General features: G+C 38.0%; 1 protein-coding gene across 1 annotated transcript; it reads left to right on the top strand.

Annotated features, from left to right (window-relative positions):
• Nucleotides 1–9,098: 9,098 nt before the first annotated feature.
• Nucleotides 9,099–11,009, top strand: LOC122068662 (ras-associated and pleckstrin homology domains-containing protein 1-like). Its single transcript, XM_042632538.1, has one exon. It carries the CDS (start codon nt 9,099–9,101, stop codon nt 11,007–11,009), a length of 1,911 nt encoding a protein of 636 aa, XP_042488472.1.
• Nucleotides 11,010–12,200: the final 1,191 nt, after the last annotated feature.

Genomic DNA, 12,200 nt, shown 5'->3' with positions numbered 1-12,200 from the left:
TTTTTTTTTTTTTTTTTTTTTTTTCTCATATTTATAATTTTACCCACATATGATGTATTTGGTGGAATAATTTTTCTCCTTTTTCTTTGAATAATCTCTCATCGCACCCACTCGCACTAGGGAGAGAGAGAGAGAGGGAGAGAGGGAGAGAGAGAGAGAGATGGCTTGTAAGAGGAGCTCGTGGGGCAATGATATAGGAGGGGCACATTAAGTGGAAGGTCACGATATGGGGGATGGAGAGAATGAGGGAGGGGTTCCATGAGAACGGTAGAGAGATGAATGCAAGAGGGAAGGATGCAAAGGGAAAGGGAGGAGGATGCGGAGGGTGGGGAATGCAATACAAAGGGCAGCAACCGTACATAAGTGGGGACAATGGGAGACACTATGGTGCTCCGCACCCTATAGGCGGCAACAACAACTGAATTTGACCCTCTCCAACCAAAAGATCATATTCATTCTATCGTCTTTGTCTGAAGAAGTGGTGGTGGAGAGGAGTTTTCGAAGACAATGGTATGGCCAATTGGAAATATGAAAAAGGGTACCTACAGACATAATATTTCATACGTGAGGTACCACATACGTTGTTTCTTTAGACATTAAGTATCCTAGGTGTAATTTACCATTCACCTTTCATGGTGAGTCCCGCCTCACCCAAGTTCTAAACCCTGTTAATGACTCACACAATCACGAATTGGGGTATGTCAAAGTTTGATCTAATGAGTTGGAACCTGCCAAAAATTTCAGGGCCTAAGTAATAGGCTTTTTAGCCTCATATTAAGCTAGAGTTGGGATTTTCCAGTTAGGTTGGGCTGAGGCATTGAGTTGAGCCTAGACCAATCTAATTTAAGCTAGCTTTCTTTGAGCTAGGGAGGAGGTTGGGCACACTGCTAGCTTTTCTTCAGCTAGCAGCTCAACCAATAGGGGGGATTAGGGATGGGAGGGGCAGGAGGGACTTTTCCAAGGGGGAGGAGAGAGACAAACACAACGCTAGGCACAACACTTGCATGTCCAGACTATGCATTATTATTATTAAAGCGAGGGAACAATGGGCGTGCATGTGAAAGTATAACAAACCGCTAGATTTCTGCTTTTTATGTGGGAAAGGGCACTCATTTTGCTCTCCCAAGTGTCTTGGCATAGGAGCTACACTGCCTTTTATGGTCTTTTTTTCCCATATGTATGTATGTTTTGATGTGTAGAAGACAAGAGTCATAGATTAGGTATGATCATAATTTATTTTTAATATATGTGTTGCTTAATATATATATATATATATATATATAAACCTATTTAGTTTTAATTTTATTATTTTTAACTGTGCTAAAAAGAAAATGAAAATGACAAGATTAAAAAAAAAAAAAAAAAAGACCATGCTCAGCCCCCACCTTAAGCCTCGTCTGGACTCAAAGATCCCAAACCAATTTCTAGACAAGGTTGAGCCTTAGGGCCCATTTGATAACGTTTCAAGAAACGTGTTTCTGGACAACGGTAAAAACGGAACAAAAAACGTTTGATAAAATTGTTTCGTTTCACTTGTTTTCAGAAATAGAAATAAAAATTTCTACCTATTTATGGTTCAAGAACTTATTTTGTCGTTTCTGGAAATGACTCGTGGCCATTCTTTCGTTGGTTACTGTCGACTTCCAGAAACATGACTTATTAAACACCTTCAATTCCGTTTCTGTTTCTAGAAACGAAAATTTATGTTTCTGCCGTTTCTTGTAACAGAAACGACAGAAACATTATCAAACATGCCCTTAGGATCCTTGGTTGGGCCTGGGTTTTAACAAATTGGACCTAAACATGGCCTGTGCTACATCTTTAATCACATTAGTCCTTGACCCGAGTTTTCCTTCAACCACAGTTAAGGGAGAATGAAACCTTCAGATTATATTGAAAGAGTTTCAACCATTCATAAATATGAGCAGACATTTGAGGCCAATGTATGGTATCCAAGAAAAGAAAATAGTTCAAAAGGCATTAAAAAAAAATTATAATTACACATAAATTTTTTATGTGTTTATCTTTCTTTTCAAATTTATATTTTTTGAACTTTTTTTTTTCTTGACTTCCAAACATAATTTTAGTTATTTACATAGTTAAACAAGAAAAACTGCAAGGACTAGGCAATGGATACCAGCGACAATGAGTACATTTGCTATGAGGCCAAAATGGCGGATGTAAATTATGTGCAACTTAAGCTGCAAAAACCCCAAGCCCATCTAAAGCATACTTTTTTTGGGGGGCTTCGGCTAGGATTTTCAACCCTTGGGTTAGACTAGGGTAAAGCATGGATGGGTGAATTCAGATTTCAGCGCATAGTGTATTGGTTGTAGGCTCTGTTTGAAGAGCAGTCATCAGGAGTGTGGATGGTTTAAGGATTGACTCGTGTCATATGTGTTCTTCTCTCCCTTCCTCTCTAGTGTGCATGAGTAAAGCCCCTTTGGGCAGTAGAATGTAATAGCAAAAAAAAAAAAGTTGAACATGGATGGATCAAGGTAGAATATTCACATAACCCCATTCTATGTTCAAGTGTGCTATTCCCATTATACTTGCCTCCAAAAAAGAAAAAAACGAAGAAATGAGAGCAAAAAGTGGGCATAAATTATATTAGAAAAAAATATATAACATGCAAATGCACATAGAAAGGTAACTATGCTGAGGGTACCTCATGTTTAATTTATTATGTTTGAAGCACCATCTCCTCCGGCGATGGAATGGATGTAGTCTTTTGTCGTCGGATCATGTAGGAAATCAAACATGAGGTACCTCAAACATAATTTTTCAACCACCCCATGTGAATATGTTGATGGGGTCCTAATTTGGTGCGTTAAAAGATTGTCTCAAACATGTGGTTTAGCCATGAGATCCAAGACAAGGACTTTCAGTTTGGTTACCTTAACAGATCACAACAGCTGAAAACCATGCAAAATTAAGTATATTTCACATCCAATCCACAACCGTTTTATTAATTAATTTCTCATACTTTATGTTTACAGATCACAACAGCTGAAAAACAATGCAAAATTAAGTCTATCACATCGTTCCCACCTCATTTCTATTAAACCCATTTCACATTATTCTAATAGGTCTTTCTTGACTCTTGATCATCCTCCATTCAATATTCTAACTGTTTTTTTTTTTTTTTTTTTTTTTTTCAAGGGCCTATTGCCATTACATAGTATAGACCCACCGAGGAATCAATAGGAATTCAAGGCCACACTTCTTGGAAAATAAGGAGACTTGTTTAAACCCAGTACCAATGCACTTGAGATGAATTATTCAAGTGACCAACTCTCACGTTGGTTCTCCATTGAGCACTATAAACAACCAGGCCAAAGCCCAAGTGTGCACTAGTACCTCTCCAACACCCCCTGTGTTGAGGATCCAAAGAAAGGCCTTCCTATTTGAGTTGTGCCAAAGATCTTCCACTATGTTACAATATAAGGAAGAGAACAATGCCACTCAAAGTAATAAACAATAGGCATGATGTTTCTTGCCCCTAGCACCTCCTGCTCTCTATCTTTCTCCTCTGGACAAGATATGACTTTTCTACCCTGAGGAGAGAGAAAAAGGGTGGGACTCTCTCGGAAGTGGTAACGCACCCTCCACTCTTGGATAGAAAAACCATGCCTTGAAAGATAATAAAACTTGGAAAAATTATGTGGGAGAGTGTGGCTGATAAAATGACCAGACCGCTTCTCATGAAAAGAAAAATTACTTTTCTGTGGATGATATATTATTGTACGCTTTCATTGACTTACTTGCATGCGCAAGAACCGCATTCCCCACAAGAAATACTTCCTCATAAAAACTAGGGGTAAGGATCTACATCTCATGTTCTTTACATGGCTGGATTGAGTGTAACACGGTTTCTTGCTCAAGGGGCGAAAGAAGCTCTTTATGACTTCTTATTGGATAGTTGTTGAGCTTGAGCCAGACTTAGAGAGATGGGTTGCCACAATATTCTCTTTCTTCCTTTTTTTATTTATTTTTATTTTTATTTTCTTTGTAATTTTTAAATTAATATTGATAATTAGAGAAAGAAAAGCCAGATCGAGCCAATCACTCCCATAGTCCTATTTTCTTGATTAGATGATAACCACACGCATATATATTATGGAGTATATGGCATGATAAATACCTCCACATATTAGTCTCTTAGTGGATCATTGGATCCAATTAAGGGTGTAAATCATTTGGTTCCGGGTATTTATTTTGGTTTTGGTTCTCTCCAAGGGAGTGCTAGTGCGAATTGAAATCAAATCGAGGATTGATTCGGTTCTAAAATTGTGTACTCAAATTTAACCTGTTTGGTTCAGTTTGATTTCGGTCTGTATTCGGTTCTATTCTCTTTGGTTTTGATTCCAGTATTCAATCCATATAAATGTGATCCTCATTCTCTGAAAATAAAGTATAATACTATAATTTTTAGTATTATAAAATCATATTCACTAATTATTGGGGTACGATGTCTTATATTCTATCGTAGTTTAATTCAGGGAGTACTAGTGCAAATCCTCAATAGAACGACGGTTTTGCTTGCAGAGAAGCGAGCCATGGGGATTGCAAGGGGGGCAAGAGGCCCCCCTCATAGTGTGGTGTAGGGGACGTGGCCCTTCATTCGAATTTTTGTTATTTGGGACTCGCCTATTGAGGACAATTTTATATTTTCTGTTATTATGTTTTTTCACTATATATTTGTAGCGAGGTTTGTTTTCTCAGTAAGCAATTCTGAGAGGTGTGAAGATGAGTGATATAACTCTATTCTCTATTGATAGTGAAATAGGATCTCATCTCACTAAGAATGTAGACAGTCTTACCAAACCTAATAAATATGTGTATGTATTACTTGTTCTTGTCTTTCCATTACTTTATACATCGTTTTTAGGGTTGTGTTTCTACACTAACGTTGCATATCTAACCTATTAATTAGTATTATATATTAGTATCCTATTCTGTTCAGGTTCAGTTTGAACTGACGATTCCTAAGCTAGAACTGAAATTTAACCTAACCAAATCTAAAACCCATATTCTATAACCAAATTTGGACCAATTATATTCGTTTGATTAATCTTATTTGGTCAGTTTTGGTTTCAGTTTTGGACTCTTAACACCATTGCCATTGCCATTGCCATTGCCATTGCATGGAATATTAGAATTGATTCATATGAATATTTTTATTTATTTACTTGATAAATAAAAAAAGAGTGTTCCATCATAATGATCATAATCTCCATTTGACAAGTAGCACTTTCATGAGACCAATGAACAATAAATGAAACATATTGACTCAAATCCATAATGAGCTGACTCAAGCAATGACAAGGTAAAGACTTTCTTCCACTAAGCTATCAACCCCTTGACAGTTGATTCATATGATTACGTGCCCAATTTCTACGTTCTAATCTACTCCCTTCTCTCTCTCTCTCTCTCTCTTCACTCTTGATTTGCGACAACCATCAGTCCATGACTGATACTAATTGGAAGTTAGGTACCCTTTATGAATACTTAACTAACCATCAACTCATTCTTCTCCACCATTCAACTGCATTATTGGTGGGCCAACTAAGGCAACCTCTTCAACATTTCTTGATTACAGTATACATAATTACGCTATCACCATGAAGAGATGTGTGATCCCAAAAATGTTCTGACTCAGACAATTATAGCCTCATGACAAAATTCATTGCTGATATGCTTTAATTCAGATAAACACTAATTAATCAATGTCCCGTAATCCCATTTGGAGGAAATCAAAATGAAATTATGTTTATCTCTCCATTAATTATACTATTTGTAGAGGTTAATCATGTTGGGAGACTGAGAAACCACACCAATAAGAAGGTGGCAGACAGATTTGTTTAGGAGGAACCCACATTTTGTCTAAGAAGAGAGATTGTCAATGTGAGCCGCACGTCAATTGGTACAAAATTTTGGTTTTGTGGCTTGATTCAAGATCCTATATCTACAAACCGAAACTGAAAAATGTTCTTAACCTCAAAACCTAAATTGGTTTGATTTGGTTAAATTTGGTTTCATTCGGTTCGTATACAATTTCAATAATTTGATTTAAATAGAAATAACATGCCAAAATAAATAAAATTGAAAAATATATTATAACCTCAAGAACAAAAAAAATCCTATAATATCAAATCAAGTCCAACTAAATTAAGAAATATCTAGTAGGTATTTTCACACAACCTAACAAAGACACATGATTTTAAGATTTAGTATAGTTTATGTTCGATTTAGTCCAAACTAACGATATTTAGACTACATCAAATGGAAGAAAATTTTATTTTTCAAAAACAAAACCAAACTAGATTTATTTGATTTGGTTTTACACGACCATTTTCAATTTCAATTGTCGATTCTAATTCTAAATCGACACCCTTAAAGGTATTAAAACCCTAAAAGAATTTGTAAACCTAGGATGAAGTGACGAACTTTACCACTTGAAAAAAACTTTATCCTACTATATATGTATTTGTTTCATAACAATCTTATCTTCAAGTCTCTTCAAATGGAAGAGAACCAAGTAATAAGCATTTGAAGGAAGCTTCATAGAGGATAACTCTGGTGTTGTTCGGGCTTAGGAGTTGTCACTTTTAAATAACAAACCTTTCCTTTACAAAACAAATGGTGAAACCCTTGTGTTGTGGCCTGTCCAACTCTTTCTTAATTCTCTTCCTTTATTCTCCAAAAGGCCAAAATAATAAGAATTGAAAGAAGGAATAGAAGTTTCGTGGATACTTGTTAAGTACCTCTATATGGTTTCCCCTTCAAGTATGTTTCTCCTTCTTTAGCTTCGTATTAAAACCTACACCCAAAACATATTCATCCTCACTAGTCTCTCCTAAGGGTGTGAATCTAGGATCAGGACCTAGAACCATCTCACTAAAAGTCAGTTTCGGATCATTTCATTAATAAACAAGACGATATTGAGATTTGATTTTGATGTCAAATAATAAATGGGACGGGACAATAAAACGATTCTAGGATGGATTACTAATGGTATCAATACTAAAATACAGATTAGGTACTAGATGGAACCAAAAACTATCAATACTTTTTTGAAAGCTATATTTCGTGTTCTTGTGTTCAAGTTTTAGGGTTGTAGTTTGATCTATTTAGGGGGTATTTTCTAGGGATGTAAATGGATTGAATACGAATCGGATGTGATTGGATCTGGATATTCCCTGATTGGATATGGATGCGGATTGAATTCATATTTCTTTCTATCCATTTACATCTCTGGCTTGTGTAATATGGATTTTCCTCACCCTTATGAATACAATTTGCATTCAATCCATCTTCTTAAGTTGTTTTGGCTTGATCTTTTTCTCATTCTCTAGAATTTGTCTACACTTCAAGAACCCTCAAAATCATTATTGATTATCTAATCAGATACGCTAGTTATTTTGCGGATAGTTTGAATTGCTTGAATCCAAATACCCTTTAACCAGGAACGAATAGCTCTAAACGGATACATATGCGAACCGAATTCAGATTTCGGCTATCCATTTACATCCCTAGTATTTTCTCTCATAGGTTTCCCCTGGTGGATCTCTAATTTTGTTTCAATAAACTTTGTTTAGTTATGGCAATAAAACCATATATGGGCTTGTTAATTTTGTCATCTTAAGAAGCTATCGTTTTCAGGAATTATCATTGAACCTGTGAGCACTTAATAGTAGAATCTATTTATTATAAAATCCAAGGTACTCCTGAAACCATGTTCTAAACCCAGCTGTCCAATAACATATAACAACAGCGGCCAAAAACCAACAATCCTTACAGCAAAAGGCTAACTTTCACACTCCACTTGGTGGTCATCTAAGCAAACTGTACACAGCTTGTAAACACTTAGGAAGAAAGAGAATTAAACAAACAAATAACCCTTAGTTTCACACAATAATAATATTATCCATTTTCATCTTTCTAGGAAATGAAAGCTGGTGAAATAAGCAACCTTTTTTTTTTACCCTTCAGGTCTAATCGAAGCTATTGCATCATTTGTCCCAATGATATCAGTCGCTAGCTCCTCCTGCAACTGAGCCGCTCGTGCCGTCATGTCCTCCATGTTTAACACATTTTTTACTCTCAATGAGTGTATAAGGCTATAATTTTACATTTGTATTCAAAACTTACTACACAATGACAGTTCTTGAGATCAACATTATAATAGTATCATTATTTATAGCTACCTTAGTTACTATCAATATTACCATCAATACCATACATATCAGTTGTATCAACCCATATTGGATTCATATTGAGTGTAAATTAAAAAATTCACTTTTCAGCTAATACGCTCTATCCGTATTAGTCGCAATACTTATCGACATACCTTGATCCATGCCTTGGACATGTTCCACAAGAAAAAAGGTAAGGAGCAAGCCAAATTCCTAGGGTTTTTCTTCACAACCCTAATCCTAGCCCCTTAAAAGGGTCATTACCAAACCCTAAAACTAATATGTGTGTGGGGGCATGAATAAGATGGGACCCATCTCTTATTCCTTGTACAGCTTACATAGTTAGTATCCTATGGAGTATGGACCATTTCATCATAGAATTAGAAGGAAAAATCGTAAGTCATATGTCATAAAGTGTTGATTACATATATACCATTTGTACATGACATGTACTACTTGTTTCTTACTTTTGGACATAAATCACTAAAAAAGAGCTCTCATCAAAAGCATGACTTGTGAGTTGAGAATTTGAGATCTCAAAGACCTTTTTTTTTTTTTTGTGTGTGTTGTGTTGTGTTGTGTTGTGTTGTGTTGTGTTTTAAGATAATTGAAATTCACTTAAAAGGCAATGGAGGGTTTCCCTCCTTATACTTCTTAATCATTGCCTTCACACGCTCCCCCAACCTTATATATATATATATATATATATAAACCCAATATATATATATATAAACCCAAAGCTCAAAGCAAAAGTTAAAAGCAAAAGCTCAACCTAAACCAGAGCCTGAAAAAGCTCATTTCTTCTCCTCCTCTTCTTCTTCTTCTTCTTCTTCTTCGTCTTCTGTGTCTCTCTCACCGAAAGCCGTTACAAAGAAGAAAGAAGTCCAGATTCTCGAGATTATGGAAGAAAATGGAGACCCATCGACACCCTTTTGGCTTCAGACCAGTAACAATCTATATCGTCATCGCCATCGTCGTTCATCGTCTCTGCTTCTCAATCCTACTCTTTTAATAGTCTTGATTCCCACTGTGGCTCTCTTACTTTTGTTTCTTGTTGTACCTTCGTTTCTTTCGTTTGCTTCTCAGACTTTTAGACCAAATTCTGTGAAGAGAAATTGGGATTCTGTTAATTTTTTGCTTGTTATCTTCGCTGTTGCTTGTGGGTTTCTGAATAGAAGAAACGATGATAGCTCCAATGGCGTCGCTGCGAACATCTCAGAAGGTGTTTCAGAGAACCCACTTCAATATTCTTTGGATCCGAGGATCTATGATTCGGTCGAGACTACTGCTGCTTCTGATTCTTCGATTTCGACGAATGTGGTTCGTTTGAGGAGGAGCTGTAGCTCGTACCCAGATCTCAGGCAAGAGTTTTCATGGGTTTCCGGCGAGCGATTCTTTGACGACAATGGCTTCGATTTTAATACTTATCGGTCGGCGTCGGAACACGTTTGCCGTCGACGAGGACGCCAGCCTGAGAGTGAGCATTCGGAGATCAAGACCATACCAGTGGATACTTTTGTGCTTCGTTCTACGGAGACTTCTTCTTCAGAATCGCTACTACCACCTCCATCTCCTTCTCCCTCTCCAGCAGAGCCACCAGCGCCGCCACCTTCACCACCACCACCTCCTCCTCCTCCTCCACAGGCGATCAAGCACAGAACGAGCCGATCATTCCACGCAGTAAGACGTAAGGAAAATGTGGAAAACCCCGAAGAAGTTGTTTCGGAAATCAACAGAAGCCGACCCTTGATGCCTTCATCGCCACCGCCGCCTCCGCCCCCACCACCAAGACCAGAGTCGCATCATCATCAGTCGGAGCAAAAGAGCGGACATAAGAGGAGAGGGAGTGGAGCAAAGGATCTAGCCAACACTCTGGCTTCACTGTATCAACACAGGACGAAGAAGAAGAAGAAACAGAATTTCAAGGAGAATCAGGAAAGCCCCGATCAGTCTCCTCCTTTGCATTCAGGAGTAGAAGTTCCCCCACCACCGCCGCCACCACCACCTCCTGCTTCCGTATTTCACAATCTATTCTCTTACAAGAAAACTAGCAAGAGCAAGAAAATCCACTCAATTTCACTTTCACAGCCGAACTCATCGCCACCTCCACCACCTCCGCCACCACCAAGACCTGGGTCATCATCACGTTCAACCAAACGGAAGTCCCAGAGTGAGGCACCATCAGCGCCACCACCTCCGCCACCACCAAGACCTGGGTCATCATCACTCTCAACCAAACGGAAGTCCCAGAGTGAGACACCATCAGCACCACCACCACCACCGCCACCGCCACCAGAACCATCTTTCGACCCACCCCGGAAAAGTCAGACGATCTCTGCCGGCGGTGGGAGACCTCCATTACCGGTTAAACCGAGCAAAACATTATACGACGAAGACGAGAACTTGAACAGTAGAGAACAGTCGCCATTGACTCCAACACCTCCGCCGTATCCGCCATTCCGAATGCCGGAACTGAAGTTCTCAGTTCGTGGGGATTTCGTCAGGATACAAAGCGACCAAAGTTCACGCAGCAGCTCTCCGGTTGGTTCGCCGACGGTGAAGGAATCTGAATATGAATATGAATCATTTCTGTCTGTGCCAACTACGTTTACATCAGCAACAACCACCATGGCAGTTGCTGCTACGGCGATGATGGACGGCGGAGAACCCAGCGGAGCAGTATTCTGTTCCAGCCCAGATGTTAACACGAAGGCTGATAGCTTCATTGCTAGATTCCGAGCAGGGCTGAAGCTTGAGAAGATGAATTCCATCAAAGAGAAACAAACAGCCCAGACCCAGAGGCCAATGTGAAAAATTATTTTTTTTTTCATATTTTTTATAATTATTTGTGGATATTGATAGATTACAGAGCAATGTTAATATGTTTGGCTCAGATTATTATTTTTTAAAAACTAAATTCGGAGTCCATGGTTAAGGGTTACTTGTTTGATAGGCTTGACTAGTTGTGTGTGGTGTGTACCTTAGGTATGAGGGCTTAAGAAGGAATTTGAAACTTGACACTGCTTAGTGATTTGGAGGATGCTTATTAAAAAACCAGAACAGATTTTGCAACTCTCATGTCAAGGTTTAACTTGGAATGAAACAAATGCATGGAGGATATTAAATGTGTATGTGTGTGAGAGAGACGGTTGGGGGCAGCTTTGGCTTGAAGAGTTGGCGCCTAGTGCGAGAAGGTTGTGACATTGAATCCTCTTGTATGCATGTGTGAGTGGGTGGGCGTGTATAAGTAGATGGCCATTCCTAGCGCTTAGTAGGCTGGCCAATGGTGTTCAATAGGATAGTAGATTAAAAAAAAAAAAAAGAGTGCGTGAATACTTTAAAGTATTGAAATCGGACCATAATCAATATAAATTGGCCTAAATTGATTAATTTGAATTGGAATTGCTTCGCACTACACAAGTCACATGAAAGGATATGATGAATTCTTATGATCAAGGTTCTAAAGCTCAAGATTGGATCAATTAAATCGATTAATTCGAATTGGAATTGGCTAATTAGAACAGTTAATTTTACATTTTTTTTTTTTTTTACTAAACATCAGTTAATTTTACATACTCTCTCAATCTTAAACAAATTAGCACCAATAGTTGTGATTTTCTTTCTAGCAAAGAAGATATATCATATTAACTTTCTATCACAAAAAAAAATAATATATGATAGAGAGTCTATATATATAATCATATTAACCCTCACCCCCTTTTAACTCCTGGTTCTTGCTGTCCAATGAAGCAGGAGAGCCAATCCCATGACCTTCTATGGGATTGAGATCTTTCAATGACTCTCCAACCTCTTATATACATTATAAGATTACGTGCACCAAAATATCAAGTTGCATGCTTATTTGAGGTTGGAGGGAAAATTGTCGAAAACGATCCAAATCCCCTTCTACGACCCTGCTACCGACTGACAAGGGTTCCACCAACTACATTAGCCTTCGTCATCACCAACGGTTGGAAGTTTGTAACTCATGTCATAAATCAT

This window comes from Macadamia integrifolia, unplaced genomic scaffold (genome assembly GCF_013358625.1).
Source record: "Macadamia integrifolia cultivar HAES 741 unplaced genomic scaffold, SCU_Mint_v3 scaffold449, whole genome shotgun sequence".
In the NCBI taxonomy this organism is placed as follows: domain Eukaryota; kingdom Viridiplantae; phylum Streptophyta; class Magnoliopsida; order Proteales; family Proteaceae; genus Macadamia; species Macadamia integrifolia.
The sequence above is the reverse complement of the archived record's forward strand: the minus strand, read 5'-3'. Positions and strand labels throughout refer to the sequence as shown.

Coding starts and splice junctions, on each gene's coding strand:
- LOC122068662 (XM_042632538.1), top strand. CDS start 9,099: ATGGAAGAAAATGGAGACCCATCGACACCCTTTTGGCTTCAGACCAGT.